The sequence below is a fragment of the Bufo bufo genome, chromosome 6 (assembly GCF_905171765.1).
Source record: "Bufo bufo chromosome 6, aBufBuf1.1, whole genome shotgun sequence".
NCBI classification, from domain to species: domain Eukaryota; kingdom Metazoa; phylum Chordata; class Amphibia; order Anura; family Bufonidae; genus Bufo; species Bufo bufo.
This window is the reverse complement of record NC_053394.1, coordinates 268,813,392-268,837,069: the sequence shown is the minus strand read 5'-3', so window position 1 is coordinate 268,837,069 and position 23,678 is coordinate 268,813,392. Positions and strand designations below refer to the sequence as shown.

The 23,678-nt window shown below is 45.9% G+C and overlaps 1 protein-coding gene and 1 long non-coding RNA gene across 2 annotated transcripts; both read left to right on the top strand.

Annotated features, from left to right (window-relative positions):
- The first annotated feature begins 7,644 nt into the window (after positions 1 to 7,644).
- Positions 7,645 to 8,609, top strand: LOC121003753. The gene is made up of 3 exons (XR_005779596.1): positions 7,645 to 7,675; positions 7,986 to 8,127; positions 8,492 to 8,609. It is a non-coding gene; the product is annotated as an uncharacterized LOC121003753 (long non-coding RNA).
- Positions 8,610 to 18,045: 9,436 nt separating this feature from the next.
- Positions 18,046 to 21,744, top strand: LOC121005650 (izumo sperm-egg fusion protein 1-like). The gene is made up of 12 exons (XM_040438421.1): positions 18,046 to 18,191; positions 18,274 to 18,348; positions 18,477 to 18,611; positions 18,823 to 18,843; positions 19,238 to 19,252; positions 19,355 to 19,438; positions 19,628 to 19,675; positions 19,996 to 20,070; positions 20,242 to 20,342; positions 20,653 to 20,794; positions 21,159 to 21,336; positions 21,631 to 21,744. Exons 1-12 carry the CDS (start codon positions 18,047 to 18,049, stop codon positions 21,689 to 21,691), a joined length of 1,080 nt encoding a protein of 359 aa, XP_040294355.1. The 5' UTR covers position 18,046; the 3' UTR covers positions 21,692 to 21,744.
- The last annotated feature ends 1,934 nt before the right edge of the window (positions 21,745 to 23,678 follow it).

Genomic DNA, 23,678 nt, shown 5'->3' with positions numbered 1-23,678 from the left:
AAACGGACCGCTAAACAACGGTCGTGTGCATGAGCCCTAAGTCAAGTAGTGTAGTTCCTTTTCGTTTGGCGGCCCACGTGGCGTCCCATGTGTTGGTTTGCTCACTCGTTCTTTGACACAGTGCACTGTCTATTTCAGTGCACTGGTTGGGCGTCCAAGAAAATCAATATAACAATATAACAAAATAATAGCAAAGACAAGTGCACTCTGTGGTCTTACTAAACCCTCAAACTGATTTTAAAATTGAGAGATTAGCCAACATATCCTAGCCAAATTACAGGAGCATGAGGCCGACTCACAAACTCACAAACAACTCACCAGTTACCTCCAGCATGTGACCATGCTAGCAATGGGAGGAGGGAGGAGTCACTCATGCTCCTGTAATTTGCCCACTGGCTCCTGGTATTGCCCACATAGGCCCAGGTAGGTGAGTGTTAGGTCCCCGAGCTACTTGAGAAACCTTGGCGCGGTGCTCGGGCTCAGACATGTCCTACACCGTAGGATATGTTGGCTAATCTCTCAATTTTAAAATCAGTTTGAGGGTTTAGTAAGACCGCAGAGTGCACCTGTCCTTGCTGAGTTTGCTTTAAATAACCATCGCCAGGAGTCCTCTGATAAGTCACCATTTTTTGGTGCATATGGGTTTCATCCGCAGTTTGGGACATTCTCTGGAGAGGGGTCTTCTGGTTTACCTGATGAGGAGAGATTTTCCTCGTCTTTGTCGATTATTTGGCAAAAGATTCAGGGTAATCTGAAGAGGATGACTGAGAGATATAAGCGTGTGGCGGATAAGAGACGTGTGCCTGGTCCGGACCTGAATGTGGGTGATCTGGTGTGGTTGTCCACAAAGAATATCAAACTGAAGGTTCCCTCCTGGAAGTTGGGTCCTAAGTTTATTGGGCCTTACAAGATCTTGTCCGTCATCAATCCCGTTGTCTTCCGACTTCCTCAGACTTGGAAGATCCATAATGTTTTTCACAAGTCCCTATTAAAACCTTATGTCCAACCCACTGTACCCTCTTCTTTGCCTCCTCCTCCGATTATTGTTGATGGTAATCTTGAATTTCAGGTCTCTAGGATTGTGGATTCTCGCATTATCCGCGGTTCTCTCCAGTACCTCGTTCATTGGGAGGGTTATGGTCCTGAGGAGAGGATGTGGGTCCCAGTGGCGGACATTAAGGCCACTCGTCTCATTAGGGCTTTCCACAGGTCTCATCCTGAGAAGGTGTGCTCTGAGTGTCCGGAGTCCACCCGTAGAGGGAGGGTCACCGCCACTTCTGTGAGAAGGTCTGGCAGACGTTCTTCTCTACCTCTTGTATGATGTTCTTTGTTTTGGTTTCACTTTCTCATCTCCTTTCCTTCTGCCAGGTGTCACTTATTTAGACATAATCGTCTTCCTTTATATTCCCTCCCATACTGCCTCACTTTGCGGTTTATACTACTTCCTGGATTAGGTGTTCACTGCTGGAGGCTTCGTCTGCTGTTTGCTCAGATAAGTCCTTTACTTTATTGTGTTTGCTTGCTGGCTTGATTCTAGGTGACCCTGACTCCCTCACTATTATAGGGTTTTCAGGTGTCACACAGGCTTAGGTACGTGGGCATGCAATCGTCTACCATCGAGACCCTTGTATGTGCATAGCAGTCAGGGAGAGCTGTTAGGGTTTTTTTAGGGCTCACCTAATAGCTCCTTAGTGTGGGATCAAGCCAGTCGCTCGTTTATTTATAAGTTCCAGCTATCTGCAAATCTCATCCATGACATTCAGCTGTCATTCCCTTAAATAGGAGTTGAGCTTCAGTGCAAATGCATGGCCGCTATACCATACACAGAGCTGTGCTGTGCTCCGTACACAGTATAATTTCTGGAGCAGTGGCTGCATGAATCAGCTAATCAGATTCAGACCCCCACCAATCTGATATTGATGACCCATCATGAATATAGCTCATCAATATCTGCAAATGCAGTGGCCTTATATGTGTAATATATAACATGTAACATGTTATGTGATGTACTAGTAATGTGATGCACGAGTATACAGTGCAGATATTGGAACATCACATTGCAGTACATATACATAATAAACACAGTGGCGTAGCTATAGGGGTCGCAATTGCGACCGGGCCCCTAAGTCAGAGGGGCCCATGGGGCCCCCTCCAGGAGAGATAGATGTAACAGCGGGCAGCATCGCTATAGCAGTGCCACTGGGCCCGGTCCGCCTGCTGAGGATGCGGCCTTACCCCCTCCCCGATCCCCCCCCCATCATTGGTTGCAGCGGCAGTTCCGAGTCCCAGCAGTGTAATGGCAGCCAGGACGCTACTGAAATCCTGGCTGCCATGGCCAGTTACTCTGCAGCATACTTACATGCGCTGTCGCCGCCGGGCGCTCCTCCTTCTTGTAACTCATCACAGTTCTGTGCGGCACATTGCTATAAGCATAAGCAATGCGCCGCACAGACCTGTAAGTTACAAGAAGAAGGAGCGCCCGGCGGCCACCGCGCAAGTAAGTATTCTGCTGACTAACTGACCATGGCAGCCAGGACTTCAGTAGCGTCCTAGCTGCCATGGTAACCGATCGGAGCCCCAGCATTACACTGCTGGGACTCCGATTGGAACTGTCGCTGCCACCAATGTTGGGGGGGGGGGGGTTGGGGGAGGGCGCACTGCCCACAATGATTATAATACTGGGGGGGAGGGTTTGCACTGCCCACCAATGATTATAATACTGGGGGGGGGGGCGCACTGCCCACCAATGATTTTATTACTGGGGGGAGGGCTTGCACTGCTTACCAATGATTATAATACTGGGGGGGGGGCGCACTGCCCACCAATGATTTTATTACCGAGGGGAGGGCGCACTGCCCACTAATGATTTTAATGCTGGGGGGGAGGGCTTGCACTGCCCAACAGTGATTATAATACTGGAGGGGGCGCACTGCCCACCAATGATTTTAATACCGGCGAGGGCGCACTGCCCACCAATGATTTTAATACAGGTGAGGGGGGGAGGGCGCACTGCCCACCAATGATTTTAAAACCGGGGAGGGTGCACTGCCCACCAATGATTTTAATACCGGGGAGGGTGCACTGGGGGCTGATTGAGAGGCACTGGAGGCTGATGGAGAGGCATTGACTGGGGGCTGCTGGTGAGAGGCACTGGGAGCTGATTAAGAGGCACTGGGAGCTGATTGAGAGGAACTGGGGACTGATTGAGAGGCACTGGGGGCTGGTGAGAGGCACTGGGGGCTGGTGAGAGGCACTGGGGGCTAATGGAGAGGCACTGGGGGCTGGCGAGAGGCACTGGGGGCTGGCGAGAGGCACTGGGGGCTGGTCAGAGGCACTGGGGGCTGATGGAGAGGCTACTGGGGGCTGCTATGAGGCTACTGGGGGCTGCTATAAGGCTACTGGGGGCTGTTATAAGGCATGGGGCTCTTATCTGAGGTTTGATTGGGGGTCATTCATATTGGGGTTGAGCTGAGGTGTTATCTGAGGTCTTATTGGAGTCTTATTAGCATTGGGGATCTTATTGGGGCTGTTAGCTGAGGTCTGATTAACATTGGGGGTCTGATTGGTGGTCTGACCTGAGGTATAATTAAAAATATTTTTTTTCCGGAGCAGCTTGGAGAAAAAAGGCCTCACAGTCTCCCACACTCCTTCTGCCCGGCCAAGCCAGCCAGCACCCTTCAGGCCAAGCCAGCCAGCACCCCTCAGGCCAAGCCTGCAAAGCACCCCTGAGGCCAAGCCAGCCAGCACCCCTGAGGCCAAGCCTGCCAGCACCCCTGAGGCCAAGCCTGCCAGCACCCGTGAGGCCAAGCCTGCCAGCACCCGTGAGGCCAAGCCTGTCAGCACCCCTGAGTCTTCAGAACTGTAAGTAAATTCTATATAAGGGGAGCTTATAATATGAAAGAGACGAATTATGTCTGAACAGACATACAGTATAGTGCAAATTCCAGTTTTTGTTTATGTTTTAAGTTGCACTGAATTTTCTGAGGGGGGAGGGGTGGCAGTGGATCTTGAGGGAGTTCCCACACTTTTTTCTCAGGACTTGACCCCTGGAGTGGTCCCGCAGTCTGGATGGCAGTTCTGACTAGTCCTACTTAAATACACAGACATTTAGAGTCATACATTTCCTACACTGGCACAAATGCGTTGCCAGTGACCAACTGTCTGTGCTCAGTCCTACACGTAACCGTCGTAAGTGCATGAGGACCTGCGGATGTGGCGGCGAGGTTTGAGAGGTATGTGGGGGTGGGAGATCCGGGAGGGGGCCCATAATTAGTTTTTTGCTATGGGGCCCAGTCATTTCTAGCTACGCCCCTGAATATACAGTATATTACTTGGGCAGCATGTACCACCATCAGTCCAGGGCAGCTGAGGGCCTGGGTGGACAAGTGAGGCAGGCTGAAGCTGAGGGCAGCAGCTAGAAGGCCCCTGGCATTGACTGACAGATAATGGCCCCACTCAGCAGCCTGGCAGCAGGACACAGGAGTGAGGCAGAGCATCAGCCTAGCTCCGCACTGGCAGTTGCTGTGAAGTCAGCCGCGGCGCCCATATGCTAGGTGATGTCGCTGTGACACAGACAGCTACGTTCTGACGTTTGCCAGCCTCAAGATTAAGAGAAGACCACGTGAGTCAGTCCTTAACCACCAGCTTTCATTATAGGTCTTCCATACCTACCTATAATGGAAGCTGCCACCCCTATGATGTCATTAAATACCACGATACTTAAGAAACTATGATATCGTCATATTACCGTTTTTTAATACTGCATTATATTGTGGATACCGGTATATTGCCCAACACTAGCAGAACATAACTTGCATATTTCATATAATGATGACACAATTACATTTTCCACCAATCCAATAACTTTTGTGTTTCAGAGCCTCATTTTCAAATTCCGATAACATCATACAGTGGAATATACGGGTGGTACATGTTCTGTTACCCATGCCTGATATGTATATTCTGTAAAGAATGTCATGATATGTATTAGTTGTGGCTTAAAAAAAATGTTTTTTAAGTGAACATTCTTATTTACTCCCTCAAACATCTCACGTTCCAGAGAATTATTTGCATATGATGTCATAATCCCATTTTCCACCAATCCAATTGCTTGTTTCAGAGCCTCATTTGCATATTCTGATGATGTCATAAAGACATTGTCTCTTAACCGGCGCCTGATGCTGTAATCTGTGCAGTGCTGTTGTCTTCTCAGTGGGACATAGTTCTGCTCTCTTGCGTCCTTAGTGATTATTTGCTACAGGAAGCGATTTTACTAAAGATGTCTGGTTCTATCCAGACCATGTGGCTTCTACTGCTCGTAACATCTGCCTTCATCGGACAGTCTCTCTGTTGCATACCATGCGACTCCAGAGGGAAAATGGCTATGGAAGAATTCAACACCTTTATCAAAAGCCAAGTCGATGACATTGACTCAATAGAAGCCTATGTCAACATCAAGCGGTTTGCCAAAGTCACCGAGAAAAAAGTCCTGAACTACCTTGAGGATGAAGTCGGCATACTGGGTACTTATACTATTACTATTATCTTAATTTCATATAATCTATAGATAGATAGATAATTATTGTACCATTATTTTCATTCCAGATAAATATGCTATATCCGAAATTGCGTCTGAATATAAAAAATCTGTGGACGTCATCCAGGATATAGATTTTAAGGGTAAGTACAATATTTTATACGTAGGTGGAAATTCTACTTCTCTTATTAATAGGAATTAGTGTGTTGGGGGCTCAGACTGATAGATGAGTAGATCGGACTCTCATTCTTCTCCTCTTTATATATCTTAGAGATCCAGCTTCTTCACATCATTGGACTCCATTTCCAGCGACTCAAAGAAAAGCTCAAGGTTATCGTCCAGGACTCAAACCAACGTAAGTGGAATATTCTTCTGTCTACCATTGTACTTATCTTCTACGTGTCTGGTAGGTTGTCAGAGAGGATGTTTTCAACTTGTTTTCCTTTCCCTACAGCCTAGTGACAGGAGGGAGCGATTGTAATAAAATGTTCTATACTGGGAATTGCTATGCGTGCAGTTTTCTTTTGTATTATTGCAGTGTTATAGATAGAGCCCTCATATACAGGGGATTTCTGTTCTCTATTGTTCTCTATTAGTAATTCTGCTTTTCTTCATTTCTCACTTTTAGGGAGGTGTCCAAATAAACAAGGTGAGTTCTTCTAGATATAACACCTGCTATAATATGACATATAAATGTATTACACACACAGGCCTCTTGTAGTAATAGTAATGTAGACCCAAACTAGAGATTCCCACAGCCACCAATCAGATCACTGCTGTTATCTCCTACCCTGTACTGGACATATGAAAGCCAGCACCTGATTGGCTGCCAGGAATGTTTGCACTAGGAGCTGCTGCGTTCTATAGAGGCCCGGACTGTTCTGGGGCGGCTCAGAGATTTCTGTCAATGGAAATCTAGAAAACAAAGTGACGAACACAGAGGCACTGACATCATGTAATAATAAGGAGACCCAGAGATTAGAGGTTTCTGAGTCTGACAATGAGAACGGTCAGTAATGTCTTCTTTCTTCTCCATTCCTCAGGTGCAGACAGCTGTGGTAAGTACATTTTATACCATATTCAGCTTCTTGTCATTATTATTATTATTATCTATAAGATTGGACGGTTATAACACAAGTGCATTTCCCCAGGATTAATGGTGCAAACCTACATCAACTGTCAGACCTGCGCCGAGGAGAAGGTTGTCTGCGCCGGGGGCCCTCCAAAAAATCAAGGTACAGTATAAGATTTTTATCATAAGCCAGAGTAACTCGAATTGCACTATATAATGCATGCCAATGGACCTTTTCCACTAGTGTGTGTAAACTGTGGGTACTGTGCCTATTATACAGAGGTGAGCAGCACTACATAGGCACTTTACACAGCACTCGCTGACTATTATATGATGTCTCCTCTTTTCTCAGACTACTTGGAGAGATGCAGCTGCCTGTGCACCTCCAACAGATGTTTCGGTAAAGTAGAAGTTTCTATTCTTATATCTACATTCATATAGTACATTAGTAAATATATAGGACCCCAAATCCTCACCGTACACTAAATATACCAGTCACTGGTATACACCAGACTTCCCAAAGCAGGAGGATATTTACATTAATATGATTCAGTCCATAAGCAGGCTAGAAGGGTGATTTGTGGCAGCCTGTACAGTATCCTGTCCATGTGCAGGTGACAGAGGGGTGATAGATACCAGCACATGATTATCATATTTATTCTAATATTATAAGTGTCTTTAATGCTCGGCTCACATTTCATTTCTTTCTTCTTTTCTCAGATCTGAAAACTGGACGGTCCTGCTCTCCATGCAAAGATCACAAGTCTCACCTGGCAGAGACTGTAAACTGTGGAGGTGAGGAGATAGCAGAATATAACCAGTTACTATCAGTCTCCTCTATGATGGCCGTATTTCCTATTAGGTCTTATAGAAGGAGACGTGTTATTGAGACAACCCCTAAATGTAGGACAGAATATCTACACAATTACTTCTATAATATCTTCTTTCATTTTCCTGTTTTTCTAGAGATAAATATAAAAATCCCAGAATATGAAGAACTAATTCTGGACTGTACTTTTGAATGGTACGCAAGGCTGGAGGACACCTATAACAACGTGTTCACCCTGGTAAGTACAATGCAGGGTAAAATTGGGAGATTGTTCAGTTTGAGTTATACGACCATAATCTTAAGGCAGCGCTTCCCAAACGTATTCCTTTCATTACTCAAAAAACACTTAGCAGAAAGTCCTTTCACCCAATATCATCACCAGGCTGCTCAATATGGTCTAAAATCAGACTTTCTGTCATGTCAGCAAATTATCATCAGCAATTTTCTAAATTTTTGTCTTAATGATATGACTATGTAAATTACAAATATTATATTATAAATAGTTGTGATATCTGAGGCTCTGATAATTCTCCATTTTTTTTCCATAGCCTCGTGAACACAATCCCAAAATCACCCGGGAGCCCTATCTAGTGATCAAGGGCGTACAGATGGGGGACTCCGGACGGTACACGTGTACCACCATCCTGGACTCTGAGGTGCCAGTGAGTAAGATCACCTATAACGTGGCAGGTAAGGACATATTATTACTGGCACTATGCTGAGTGGTAATTCTTAGATACACGGGATTCATATCTACTTGTGGGTGATAATTAGTGAGAAAGGATCTAGTTCTGAAAATCTGAATTGTCACCTATAATGTGGGGCTATTTTACATTAGTATTTGTAAGGAAAAAACCTATAATGGAAAGATTTTAGCCATTTCTGTATTTTGGAGCCACTTTTGGTTTTGACAGTGCTTCTGAGCCTCCATGATGCAGACGATTCTGATATTCTGACATATATTTCATGTTCTTTCATGTATAAGATACACTACAATGTCATTATCGTTCTCTTCATGGAATTAACTATTAATGTAATTGTTTTCTTCATTTAGTTATCAGCGAATCGGAACAGGCGACAAAAAAATACCATCCTCGCCCTACACTTCCTGATGTGCTTGACATCACAGCGCCTGAGCCGCCACTTCTAGAGGAGCTACAGAACAACAATGCTTCCCTCATAGCAATATCTGTGGCCGGCTCCGTCACCATCATGCTGATCACTGGCATATGGTAGGTAGCATCTATAAGATACTCTGTGGAACAGGCGTAGTATTTTAGATAAATATTACACATTACACAGTGTAAACTTAGTCCAGGCAGTCACTGGATGCTCCAGATTTATCACAATACTGAACGCTTCATGATAAATTTGGCGCATATTACAAGGCCAGACATGTTATAATGTCAGTGGACTGATAAGCAGCTAATGTAAGAAAAAACATTGGAGGATCTGTGCACACATTTCACTCAGAGCTGACATGTAAGTAGCAAATATCAAATAACTGATAGATTTTCTTTTTTCAGCATCTGCATGTTCTGGAGGAAAATGAAATCTAGAGAGCCTCTGGAAAAAGAGCCAGTGTGAAGGCGAACCGTCAAGCACCATCCTGTACTGCCAACTGCCAGGAAAAAAAAAAAAAAAGAAAATTTTAACCCTTCCCCAAAAACAAAAAAACTTTAAAAAAAACTTCCCTTCCCCATTTCTGCCTTCACTTTCTCTCCCTACTCCCCCTCCATGAAAAAATAAAAATAAAAAAATGTTTCCCAAAAAATAAAAAATTCTCTTCCCTTCCCCTTTTCTTCCCTCCCCTTTTTCCCTTAAAAATAAAAATAAATTAAAATATACAAAAATTCTTGACTGCAGCATTTCATTTCCCATTCCTTACCTGCCTATATGTCACATAAGAACTACAAAGACTATGGCCTCTTTCCCACGGGCGTGTGTGCCCCATGGTCGTGCTGCAGCCCACATAATGCGGGCCGCAATGCAGGAGCACAGTCCGTGGGGCAGCCGCAGCGGATCGCGGACCCATTCACTTGATTGGTTCCGCGATCCGGCCGTTCCGCAAAATGATAGGACATGTTCTATCTTTTTGGGGAACGGAAGTACGGGACGAAACCCCACGGAAGCACTCCGTAGTGCTTTCATAGGGTTCTGTTCCGTGCTTCCATTCCGCACCATTCCGCATCTCTGGATTTGCGGACCCATTGAAGTGAATGGGTCCGCATCCGTGATGAGGAATGCCCACGGAAGGGCACCCGTGTATTGCGGATCCACAAATGCGGTCTGCAATACGGCAACGGGGCGCACACGCCCGTGGGAAAGAGGCCTATATCAGAGATAGATCAGGAGGATGAAATCTCTTCTTGTTATTCGTAACACCAGTGCCAGTTTCAAGATCTATAGTCATATAACTTATGGTTTGACTGAGCGGAAACATGTCTTTATTAGAAAACCTTCCTAAATCTAGATGACTAACTTCACGCACCTGGGCTCCAATGTAAAATACCTAACAGGGCCATGAACTATCATGTGTGGTGTACAGCACTGGTCTACTCATATGGGACATGTGGACCTTTTGGACCCTCTCAGATTAAAGGGCCTAGGGTGTGACCTTTGCTGGGGGAAAAAGATGTGGGATGTCGCATAGTCGAGCTCGTCTTCTTTCTTCTTCTTCTTGCAGGACCTGGCTGGAAAAGGACCTTCGGTGACGTCATCGCGCTCACCACGTGGTGAGCACGGTGACGTCAGCGCCGGTCCTGCTGAATGAAGATAGAAGAACCTTCTATATTCATTCAGCAGGACCTGCGCTGACATCACCGCGCTCACCACATGATGAGCGCGATGACGTCACTGAAGGTCCTTTTCCAGCCAGGTTCTGCAAGAAGAAGAAGAAAGAAGACGAGCTCGACTATGCGATCAAGTGGATGAGGTGAGTTGCATTTTTTTTTATTTTTAACCCCACAATGGACCTTTTACTTAGCATTCAGAATTAAAGAATGCTATTATTTTCCATTATAACCATGTTATAATGGAAAATAATAAAGTAATTGGGGTCCCTGGTAACCCATCCCTTGTCTCCTTAGCAACCATGTGTGAATGTAGATGCTTGTGATTTTCACACATCCCCGTTCATTTCTATGGGGCCTGCTTTGCGTGAAAAACGCAGAATATAGAACATGCTGCGATTTTCACGCAACGCACAAGTGATGCGTGAAAATCACCGCTCATCTGAACAGCCCCATTGAAGTGAATTCGTCCGGATTCAGTGCGGGTGCAATGTGTTCACCTCACGCATTGCACCCGCGCTGAATTCTTGCCCGTGTGAAAGGGGCCTTACTGTTTCCGATCTGCAAAAAACATATTGCATAAGGAAACCATACGGATATGTTTTGTGGAATAACGAAACAGAAGAGGACTTAAATCAGAGAAAAAAAATAGATATGGAACAACGGATCCAGGAAAAACGGACCGCTAAACAACGGTCGTGTGCATGAGCCCTAAGTCAAGTAGTGTAGTTCCTTTTCGTTTGGCGTCCCACGTGGCGTCCCATGTGTTGGTTTGCTCACTCGTTCTTTGACACAGTGCACTGTCTATTTCAGTGCACTGGTTGGGCGTCCAAGAAAATCAATATAACAATATAACAAAATAATAGCAAAGACAAGTGCACTCTGTGGTCTTACTAAACCCTCAAACTGATTTTAAAATTGAGAGATTAGCCAACATATCCTACGGCAGACCTGGGCAAACTACGGCCCGCGGGCCGTATACGGCCCGGCGGACCTTTTAATCCGGCCCCCGGCATTTTTGTTGCCGCCGCCGCCGCCGGCCCTGTAACAGCACGGAGTCACTGTCCGGAGTGAGGAGGGGGCGGGGCCCGCGGCCGCTCTGCGCTCCGCTCTGCTGCCTGGCCTGCCTGTCTCTTTAACAGAGCAGACCAGTGGCTGCTGGAGCGTGATGCAGCTGCCGCACAGGCAGAAAGAGGAAGGAGGCGGAGCCCCAGCCAGCAGCCACAGCCAAAGCCAAGCAACTAACAGAACTTACAGGTATTTGGTGGGGGTGGGGGGGGCTCATATAGGACAGGGGGACAGTGTGTGCTTTCCTGCCTGCTACTACATCACCCCCCCCCCCAGGGATTGTGGGGGTCATTAAGGGTTGGACTTGCTGCTGATGTTGAGTGTGCCAGTGTGTGTGTGTCCGTCCCTGTGTGTGTGTGTCTGTCCCTTTGTGTGTGTGTGTGTGTGTGTCCGTCCCTGTGTGTGTGTCTGTCCCTTTGTGTGTGTGTGTCTATCCCTGTGTGTGTGTGTTTGTCCCTTTGTGTGTGTGTGTGTGTGTCCATCCCTGTGTGTGTGTGTTTGTCCCTTTGTGTGTGTGTCCCCGTCCCTGTGTGTGTCCGTCCGTGTGTGTCTGTCCCTTTGTGTGTGTCCGTCCCTGTGTGTGTGTGAGTGTGTCTGTCCCTTTGTGTGTGTCCCCGTCCCTGTGTGTATGTCTCTCCCTGTGTGTATCACCTTGCCCACAGTGTTCCTATGTCTTGACGCAGCTGCTTCAGAACGTTCTGTGCGGGGATGAAGATGGAAGAGGAGGCAGCGCCAGCATGGAGTCTGTGCGATAGACACAGGGAGGCACACTAAGGACGAAGGTAACACTTCCACATGATCTACACTAGTGTTATCTGTGGTTTTACATAGGACTGCAGGTAACACTACTACATTATTTAGCACTAGTGTTATCTGTGGTTTTACATAGGACTGCAGGTAACACTACCACAAGGTTAGCTCACACAGGGCGCCTGAACACCTAAGGCCGGCCCTGGCTGCGCACCCCAGCGCCAAGGGATGACGTCACTGATGTAATATGCCTCTTATATGTGGAGAGCGGTGATGTCACAGATGTAATATATCACTTATAAGTAATATATTACATCAGTGACATCACCACTCTCCACACATAAGTAATATATTACATCAGTGACATCACTGCTGTCCACATATACCGGTAAGTAATACATTACATCAGTGACATCACCGCTCATCACATATATGTGGAGAGCGGTGATGTCACTGATGTAATATATCGCCTATATGTGGAGAGCGGTGATGTCACTGATGTAATATAACATTATATGTGGAGAGTGTTCATGTCACTGATGCAATACAGCGCTCCAGATGGCGACCAAAATGGTCGCCAATGCGCCTTAAAATTTGCAGATGGCGACAAGACTTGTCATAGGCTACAGGCCTGAGGTCTATTTGGTAGTGAAATCCCAGCGCAGGCAGGCATGATGATGTCATCACGCCCGCCTGTGCCAGGACGCGGTGATTTTATGCAGTATTGAGTTTAGCCTTTTGGCCCGGCCCTCCAAAATATTTTCAGTTTCTCATGTGGCCCCATCGAAAAAATAATTGCCCACCCCTGTCCTACGGTGTAGGACATGTCTGAGCCAGAGCACCGCGCCAAGGTTTCTCAAGTAGCTCGGGGACCTAACACTCACCTACCTGGGCCTATGTGGGCAATACCAGGAGCCAGTGGGCAAATTACAGGAGCATGAGGCCGACTCACAAACAACTCACCAGTTACCTCCAGCATGTGACCATGCTAGCAATGGGAGGAGGGAGGAGTCACTCATGCTCCTATAATTTGCCCACTGGCTCCTGGTATTGCCCACATAGGCCCAGGTAGGTGAGTGTTAGGTCCCCGAGCTACTTGAGAAACCTTGGCGCGGTGCTCGGGCTCAGACATGTCCTACACCGTAGGATATGTTGGCTAATCTCTCAATTTTAAAATCAGTTTGAGGGTTTAGTTATACCGCAGAGTGCACCTGTCCTTGCTGAGTTTGCTTTAAATAACCATCGCCAGGAGTCCTCTGATAAGTCACCATTTTTTGGTGCATATGGGTTTCATCCGCAGTTTGGGACATTCTCTGGAGAGGGGTCTTCTGGTTTACCTGATGAGGAGAGATTTTCCTCGTCTTTGTCGATTATTTGGCAAAAGATTCAGGGTAATCTGAAGAGGATGACTGAGAGATATAAGCGTGTGGCGGATAAGAGACGTGTGCCTGGTCCGGACCTGAATGTGGGTGATCTGGTGTGGTTGTCCACAAAGAATATCAAACTGAAGGTTCCCTCCTGGAAGTTGGGTCCTAAGTTTATTGGGCCTTACAAGATCTTGTCCGTCATCAATCCCGTTGTCTTCCGACTTCCTCAGACTTGGAAGATCCATAATGTTTTTCACAAGTCCCTATTAAAACCTTATGTCCAACCCACTGTACCCTCTTCTTTGCCTCCTCCTCCGATTATTGTTGATGGTAATCTTGAATTTCAGGTCTCTAGGATTGTGGATTCTCGCATTATCCGCGGTTCTCTCCAGTACCTCGTTCATTGGGAGGGTTATGGTCCTGAGGAGAGGATGTGGGTCCCAGTGGCGGACATTAAGGCCACTCGTCTCATTAGGGCTTTCCATAGGTCTCATCCTGAGAAGGTGTGCTCTGAGTGTCCGGAGTCCACCCGTAGAGGGAGGGTTACTGTCACCGCCACTTCTGTGAGAAGGTCTGGCAGACGTTCTTCTCTACCTCTTGTATGATGTTCTTTGTTTTGGTTTCACTTTCTCATCTCCTTTCCTTCTGCCAGGTGTCACTTATTTAGACATAATCGTCTTCCTTTATATTCCCTCCCATACTGCCTCACTTTGCGGTTTATACTACTTCCTGGATTAGGTGTTCACTGCTGGAGGCTTCGTCTGCTGTTTGCTCAGATAAGTCCTTTACTTTATTGTGTTTGCTTGCTGGCTTGATTCTAGGTGACCCTGACTCCCTCACTATTATAGGGTTTTCAGGTGTCACACAGGCTTAGGTACGTGGGCATGCAATCGTCTACCATCGAGACCCTTGTATGTGCATAGCAGTCAGGGAGAGCTGTTAGGGTTTTTTTAGGGCTCACCTAATAGCTCCTTAGTGTGGGATCAAGCCAGTCGCTCGTTTATTTATAAGTTTCAGCTATCTGCAAATCTCATCCATGACATTCAGCTGTCATTCCCTTAAATAGGAGTTGAGCTTCAGTGCAAATGCATGGCCGCTATACCATACACAGAGCTGTGCTGTGCTCCGTACACAGTATAATTTCTGGAGCAGTGGCTGCATGAATCAGCTAATCAGATTCAGACCCCCACCAATCTGATATTGATGACCCATCATGAATATAGCTCATCAATATCTGCAAATGCAGTGGCCTTATATGTGTAATATATAACATGTAACATGTTATGTGATGTACTAGTAATGTGATGCACGAGTATACAGTGCAGATATTGGAACATCACATTGCAGTACATATACATAATAAACACAGTGGCGTAGCTATAGGGGTCGCAATTGCGACCGGGCCCCTAAGTCAGAGGGGCCCATGGGGCCCCCTCCAGGAGAGATAGATGTAACAGCGGGCAGCATCGCTATAGCAGTGCCACTGGGCCCGGTCCGCCTGCTGAGGATGCGGCCTTACCCCCTCCCCGATCCCCCCCCCATCATTGGTTGCAGCGGCAGTTCCGAGTCCCAGCAGTGTAATGGCAGCCAGGACGCTACTGAAATCCTGGCTGCCATGGCCAGTTACTCTGCAGCATACTTACATGCGCTGTCGCCGCCGGGCGCTCCTCCTTCTTGTAACTCATCACAGTTCTGTGCGGCACATTGCTATAAGCATAAGCAATGCGCCGCACAGACCTGTAAGTTACAAGAAGAAGGAGCGCCCGGCGGCCACCGCGCAAGTAAGTATTCTGCTGACTAACTGACCATGGCAGCCAGGACTTCAGTAGCGTCCTGGCTGCCATAGTAACCGATCGGAGCCCCAGCATTACACTGCTGGGACTCCGATTGGAACTGTCGCTGCCACCAATGTTGGGGGGGGGGGTTGGGGGAGGGCGCACTGCCCACAATGATTATAATACTGGGGGGGGAGGGCTTGCACTGCCCACCAATGATTATAATACTGGGGGGGGGGCGCACTGCCCACCAATGATTTTATTACTGGGGGGAGGGCTTGCACTGCCCACCAATGATTATAATACTGGGGGGGGCGCACTGCCCACCAATGATTTTATTACCGAGGGGAGGGCGCACTGCCCACTAATGATTTTAATGCTGGGGGGGAGGGCTTGCACTGCCCAACAGTGATTATAATACTGGAGGGGGCGCACTGCCCACCAATGATTTTAATACCGGCGAGGGCGCACTGCCCACCAATGATTTTAATACAGGTGAGGGGGGGAGGGCGCACTGCCCACCAATGATTTTAAAACCGGGGAGGGTGCACTGCCCACCAATGATTTTAATACCGGGGAGGGTGCACTGGGGGCTGATTGAGAGGCACTGGAGGCTGATGGAGAGGCATTGACTGGGGGCTGCTGGTGAGAGGCACTGGGAGCTGATTGAGAGGCACTGGGAGCTGATTGAGAGGCACTGGGGACTGATTGAGAGGCACTGGGGGCTGGTGAGAGGCACTGGGGGCTGGTGAGAGGCACTGGGGGCTAATGGAGAGGCACTGCGCGCTGGCGAGAGGCACTGGGGGCTGGCGAGAGGCACTGGGGGCTGATGGAGAGGCTACTGGGGGCTGCTATGAGGCTACTGGGGGCTGCTATAAGGCTACTGGGGGCTGTTATAAGGCATGGGGCTCTTATCTGAGGTCTGATTGGGGGTCATTCATATTGGGGTCTGAGCTGAGGTGTTATCTGAGGTCTTATTGGAGTCTTATTAGCATTGGGGATCTTATTGGGGCTGTTAGCTGAGGTCTGATTAACATTGGGGGTCTGATTGGTGGTCTGACCTGAGGTATAATTAAAAAAAATTTTTTTCCGGAGCAGCTTGGAGAAAAAAGGCCTCACAGTCTCCCACACTCCTTCTGCCCGGCCAAGCCAGCCAGCACCCTTCAGGCCAAGCCAGCCAGCACCCCTCAGGCCAAGCCTGCAAAGCACCCCTGAGGCCAAGCCAGCCAGCACCCCTGAGGCCAAGCCTGCCAGCACCCCTGAGGCCAAGCCTGCCAGCACCCGTGAGGCCAAGCCTGCCAGCACCCGTGAGGCCAAGCTTGTCAGCACCCCTGAGTCTTCAGAACTGTAAGTAAATTCTATATAAGGGGAGCTTATAATATGAAAGAGACGAATTATGTCTGAACAGACATACAGTATAGTGCAAATTCCAGTTTTTGTTTATGTTTTAAGTTGCACTAAATTTTCTGAGGGGGGAGGGGTGGCAGTGGATCTTGAGGGAGTTCCCACACTTTTTTCACAGGACTTGACCCCTGGAGTGGTCCCGCAGTCTGGATGGCAGTTCTGACTAGTCCTACTTAAATACACAGACATTTAGAGTCATACATTTCCTACACTGGCACAAATGCGTTGCCAGTGACCAACTGTCTGTGCTCAGTCCTACACGTAACCGTCGTAAGTGCATGAGGACCTGCGGATGTGGCGGCGAGGTTTGAGAGGTATGTGGGGGTGGGAGATCCGGGAGGGGGCCCATAATTTTTTTTTTGCTATGGGGCCCAGTCAATTCTAGCTACGCCCCTGAATATACAGTATATTACTTGGGAAGCATGTACCACCATCAGTCCAGGGCAGCTGAGGGCCTGGGTGGACAAGTGAGGCAGGCTGAAGCTGAGGGCAGCAGCTAGAAGGCCCCTGGCATTGACTGACAGATGATGGCCCCACTCAGCAGCCTGGCAGCAGGACACAGGAGTGAGGCAGAGCATCAGCCTAGCTCCGCACTGGCAGTTGCTGTGAAGTCAGCCGCGGCGCCCATATGCTAGGTGATGTCGCTGTGACACAGACAGCTACGTTCTGACGTTTGCCAGCCTCAAGATTAAGAGAAGACCACGTGAGTCAGTCCTTAACCACCAGCTTTCATTATAGGTCTTCCATACCTACCTATAATGGAAGCGGCCACCCCTATGATGTCATTAAATACCACGATACTTAAGAAACGATGATATCGTCATATTACCGTTTTTTAATATTGCATTATATTGTGGATACCGGTATATTGCCCAACACTAGCAGAACATAACTTGCATATTTCATATAATGATGACACAATTACATTTTCCACAATAACTTTTGTGTTTCAGAGCCTCATTTTCAAATTCCGATAACATCATACAGTGGAATATACGGGTGGTACATGTTCTGTTACCCATGCCTGATATGTATATTCTGTAAAGAATGTCTTGATATGTATTAGTTGTGGCTTAAAAAAAATGTTTTTTAAGTGAACATTCTTATTTTCTCCCTCAAACATCTCACGTTCCAGAGAATTATTTGCATATGATGTCATAATCCCATTTTCCACCAATCCAATTGCTTGTTTCAGAGCCTCATTTGCATATTCTGATGATGTCATAAAGACATTGTCTCTTAACCGGCGCCTGATGCTGTAATCTGTGCAGTGCTGTTGTCTTCTCAGTGGGACATAGTTCTGCTCTCTTGCGTCCTTAGTGATTATTTGCTACAGGAAGCGATTTTACTAAAGATGTCTGGTTCTATCCAGACCATGTGGCTTCTACTGCTCGTAACATCTGTCTTCATCGGACAGTCTCTCTGTTGCATACCATGCGACTCCAGAGGGAAAATGGCTATGGAAGAATTCAACACCTTTATCAAAAGCCAAGTCGATGACATTGACTCAATAGAAGCCTATGTCAACATCAAGCGGTTTGCCAAAGTCACCGAGAAAAAAGTCCTGAACTACCTTGAGGATGAAGTCGGCATACTGGGTACTTATACTATTACTATTATCTTAATTTCATATAATCTATAGATAGATAGATAATTATTGTACCATTATTTTCCTTCCAGATAAATATGCTATATCCGAAATTGCGTCTGAATATAAAAAATCTGTGGACGTCATCCAGGATATAGATTTTAAGGGTAAGTACAATATTTTATACGTAGGTGGAAATTCTACTTCTCTTATTAATAGGAATTAGTGTGTTGGGGGCTCAGACTGATAGATGAGGGGATCGGACTCTCATTCTTCTCCTCTTTATATATCTTAGAGATCCAGCTTCTTCACATCATTGGACTCCATTTCCAGCGACTCAAAGAAAAGCTCAAGGTTATCGTCCAGGACTCAAACCAAAGTAAGTGGAATCTTCTTCTGTCTACCATTGTACTTATCTTCTACGTGTCTGGTAGGTTGTCAGAGAGGATGTTTTCAACTTGTTTTCCTTTCCCTACAGCCTAGTGACAGGAGGGAGCGATTGTAATAAAATGTTCTATACTGGGAATTGCTATGCGTGCAGTTTTCTTTTGTGTTATAGATAGAGCCCTCATATACAGGGGATTTCTGTTCTCTATTGTTCTCTATTAGTAATTCTGCTTTTCTTCATTTCTCACTTTTAGGGAGGTGTCCAAATAAACAAGGTGAGTTCTTCTAGATATAACACCTGCTATAATATGACATATAAATGTATTACACACACAGGCCACTTGTAGTAATAGTAATGTAGACCCAAACTAGAGATCCCCACAGCCACCAATCAGATCACTGCTGTTATCTCCTACCCTGTACTGGACATATGAAAGCCAGCACCTGATTGGCTGCCAGGAATGTTTGCACTAGGAGCTGCTGCGTTCTATAGAGGCCCGGACCGTTCTGGGGCGGCTCAGAGATTTCTGTCAATGGAAATCTAGAAAACAAAGTGACGAACACAGAGGCACTGACATCATGTAATAATAAGGAGACCCAGAGATTAGAGGTTTCTGAGTGTGACAATGAGAGCGGTCAGTAATGTCTTCTTTCTTCTCCATTCCTCAGGTGCAGACAGCTGTGGTAAGTACATTTTATACCAGATTCAGCTTCTTGTCATTATTATTATTATTATTATTATTATCTATAAGATTGGACGGTTATAACACAAGTGCATTTCCCCAGGATTAATGGTGCAAACCTACATCAACTGTCAGACCTGCGCCGAGGAGAAGGTTGTCTGCGCCGGGGGCCCTCCAAAAAATCAAGGTACAGTATAAGATTTTTATCATAGGCCAGAGTAACTAGAATTACACTATATAATGCATGCCAATGGACCTTTCCCACTAGTGTGTGTAAACTGTGGGTACTGTGCCTATTATACAGAGGTGAGCAGCACTACATAGGCACTTTACACAGCACTCGCTGACTATTATATGATGTCTCCTCTTTTCACAGACTACTTGGAGAGATGCAGCTGCCTGTGCACCTCCAACAGATGTTTCGGTAAAGTAGAAGTTTCTATTCTTATATCTACATTCATATAGTACATTAGTAAATATATAGGACCCCAAATCCTCACCGTACACTAAATATACCAGTCACTGGTATACACCAGACTTCCCAAAGCAGGAGGATATTTACATTAATATGATTCAGTCCATAAGCAGGCTAGAAGGGTGATTTGTGGCAGCCTGTACAGTATCCTGTCCATGTGCAGGTGACAGAGGGGTGATAGATACCAGCACATGATTATCATATTTATTCTAATATTATAAGTGTCTTTAATGCTCGGCTCACATTTCATTTCTTTCTTCTTTTCTCAGATCTGAAAACTGGACGGTCCTGCTCTCCATGTAAAGATCACAAGTCTCACCTGGCAGAGACTGTAAACTGTGGAGGTGAGGAGATAGCAGAATATAACCAGTTACTATCAGTCTCCTCTATGATGGCCGTATTTCCTATTAGGTCTTATAGAAGGAGACGTGTTATTGAGACAACCCCTAAATGTAGGACAGAATATCTACACAATTACTTCTATAATATCTTCTTTCATTTTCCTGTTTTTCTAGAGATAAATATAAAAATCCCAGAATATGAAGAACTAATTCTGGACTGTACTTTTGAATGGTACGCAAGGCTGGAGGACACCTATAACAACGTGTTCACCCTGGTAAGTACAATGCAGGGTAAAATTGGGAGATTGTTCAGTATGAGTTATACGACCATAATCTTAAGGCAGCGCTTCCCAAACGTATTCCTTTCATTACTCAAAAACCACTTAGCAGAAAGTCCTTTCACCCAATATCATCACCAGGCTGCTCAATATGGTCTAAAATCAGACTTTCTGTCATGTCAGCAAATTATCATCAGCAATTTTCTAAATTTTTGTCTTAATGATATGACTATGTAAATTACAAATATTATATTATAAATAGTTGTGATATCTGAGGCTCTGATAATTCTCCATATTTTTTCTATAGCCTCGTGAACACAATCCCAAAATCACCCGGGAGCCCTATCTAGTGATCAAGGGCGTACAGATGGGGGACTCCGGACGCTACACGTGTACCACCATCCTGGACTCTGAGGTGCCAGTGAGTAAGATCACCTATAACGTGGCAGGTAAGGACATATTATTACTGGCACTATGCTGAGTGGTAATTCTTAGATACACGGGATTCATATCTACTTGTGAGTGATAATTAGTGAGAAAGGATCTAGTTCTGAAAATCTGAATTGTCACCTATAATGTGGGGCTATTTTACATTAGTATTTGTAAGGAAAAAACCTATAATGGAAAGATTTTAGCCATTTCTGTATTTTGGAGCCACTTTTTGTTTTGACAGTGCTTCTGAGCCTCCATGATGCAGACGATTCTGATATTCTGACATATATTTCATGTTCTTTCATGTATAAGATACACTACAATGTCATTATCGTTCTCTTCATGGAATTAACTATTAATGTAATTGTTTTCTTCATTTAGTTATCAGCGAATCGGAACAGGCGACAAAAAAATACCATCCTCGCCCTACACTTCCTGATGTGCTTGACATCACAGCGCCTGAGCCGCCACTTCTAGAGGAGCTACAGAACAACAATGCTTCCCTCATAGCAATATCTGTGGCCGGCTCCGTCACCATCATGCTGATCGCTGGCATATGGTAGGTAGCATCTATAAGATACTCTGTGGAACAGGCGTAGTATTTTAGATAAATATTACACATTACACAGTGTAAACTTAGTCCAGGCAGTCACTGGATGCTCCAGATTTATCACAATACTGAACGCTTCATGATAAATTTGGCGCATATTACAAGGCCAGACATGTTATAATGTCAGTGGACTGATAAGCAGCTAATGTAAGAAAAAACATTGGAGGATCTGTGCACACATTTCACTCAGAGCTGACATGTAAGTAGCAAATATCAAATAACTGATAGATTTTCTTTTTTCAGCATCTGCATGTTCTGGAGGAAAATGAAATCTAGAGAGCCTCTGGAAAAAGAGCCAGTGTGAAGGCGAACCGTCAAGCACCATCCTGTACTGCCACCTGCCAGGAAAAAAAAAAAAAATGAAAATTTTAACCCTTCCCCAAAAACAAAAAAACTTTAAAAAAAAACTTCCCTTCCCCATTTCTGCCTTCACTTTCTCTCCCTACTCCCCCTCCATGAAAAAATAAAAATAAAAAAATGTTTCCCAAAAAATAAAAAATTCTCTTCCCTTCCCCTTTTCTTCCCTCCCCTTTTTCCCTTAAAAATAAAAAAAAATAAAAATATACAAAAATTCTTGACTGCAGCATTTCATTTCCCATTCCTTACCTGCCTATATGTCACATAAGAACTACAAAGACTATAGCCTCTTTCCCACGGGCGTGTGTGCCCCATGGTCGTGCTGCAGCCCACATAATGCGGGCCGCAATGCAGGAGCACAGTCCGTGGGGCAGCCGCAGCGGATCGCGGACCCATTCACTTGATTGGTTCCGCGATCCGGCCGTTCCGCAAAATGATAGGACATGTTCTATCTTTTTGGGGAACGGAAGTACGGGACGAAACCCCACGGAAGCACTCCGTAGTGCTTTCATAGGGTTCTGTTCCGTGCTTCCATTCCGCACCATTCCGCATCTCTGGATTTGCGGACCCATTGAAGTGAATGGGTCCGCATCCGTGATGAGGAATGCCCACGGAAGGGCACCCGTGTATTGCGGATCCACAAATGCGGTCTGCAATATGGCAACGGGGCGCACACGCCCGTGGGAAAGAGGCCTATATCAGAGATAGATCAGGAGGATGGAGTCTCTTCTTGTTATTCTTAACACCAGTGCCAGTTTCAAGATCTATAGTCATATAACTTATGGTTTGACTGAGCGGAAACATGTCTTTATTAGAAAACCTTCTATATTCATTCAGCAGGACCTGCGCTGACATCACCGCGCTCACCACATGGTGAGCGCGATGACGTCACTGAAGGTCCTTTTCCAGCCAGGTTCTGCAAGAAGAAGAAGAAAGAAGACGAGCTCGACTATGCGATCAAGTGGATGAGGTGAGTTGCATTTTTTTTTATTTTTAACCCCACAATGGACCTTTTACTTAGCATTCAGAATTAAAGAATGCTATTATTTTCTATTATAACCATGTTATAATGGAAAATAATAAAGTAATTGCGGTCCCTGGTAACCCATCCCTTGTCTCCTTAGCAACCATGTGTGAATGTAGATGCTTGCGATTTTCACACATCCCCGTTCATTTCTATGGGGCCTGCTTTGCGTGAAAAACGCAGAATATAGAACATGCTGCGATTTTCACGCAACGCACAAGTGATGCGTGAAAATCACCGCTCATCTGAACAGCCCCATTGAAGTGAATTCGTCCGGATTCAGTGCGGGTGCAATGTGTTCACCTCACGCATTGCACCCGCGCTGAATTCTTGCCCGTGTGAAAGGGGCCTTACTGTTTCCGATCTGCAAAAAACATATTGCATAAGGAAACCATACGGATATGTTTTGTGGAATAACGAAACAGAAGAGGACTTAAATCAGAGAAAAAAAAATAGATATGGAACAACGGATCCAGGAAAAACGGACCGCTAAACAACGGTCGTGTGCATGAGCCCTAAGTCAAGTAGTGTAGTTCCTTTTCGTTTGGCGGCCCACGTGGCGTCCCATGTGTTGGTTTGCTCACTCGTTCTTTGACACAGTGCACTGTCTATTTCAGTGCACTGGTTGGGCGTCCAAGAAAATCAATATAACAATATAACAAAATAATAGCAAAGACAAGTGCACTCTGTGGTCTTACTAAACCCTCAAACTGATTTTAAAATTGAGAGATTAGCCAACATATCCTACGGTGTAGGACATGTCTGAGCCAGAGCACCGCGCCAAGGTTTCTCAAGTAGCTCGGGGACCTAACACTCACCTACCTGGGCCTATGTGGGCAATACCAGGAGCCAGTGGGCAAATTACAGGAGCATGAGGCCGACTCACAAACAACTCACCAGTTACCTCCAG

Excerpts from the sequence above, each read along its gene's own strand:
- LOC121005650 (XM_040438421.1), top strand. The coding sequence starts at position 18,047 with ATGGCTATGGAAGAATTCAACACCTTTATCAAAAGCCAAGTCGATGAC. Across the intron at positions 18,349-18,476 it reads CCAGGATATAGATTTTAAGG|AGATCCAGCTTCTTCACATC; the intron begins GTAAGTACAATA and ends TATATATCTTAG. Across the intron at positions 18,612-18,822 it reads ACTTATCTTCTACGTGTCTG|GGAGGTGTCCAAATAAACAA; the intron begins GTAGGTTGTCAG and ends TCTCACTTTTAG.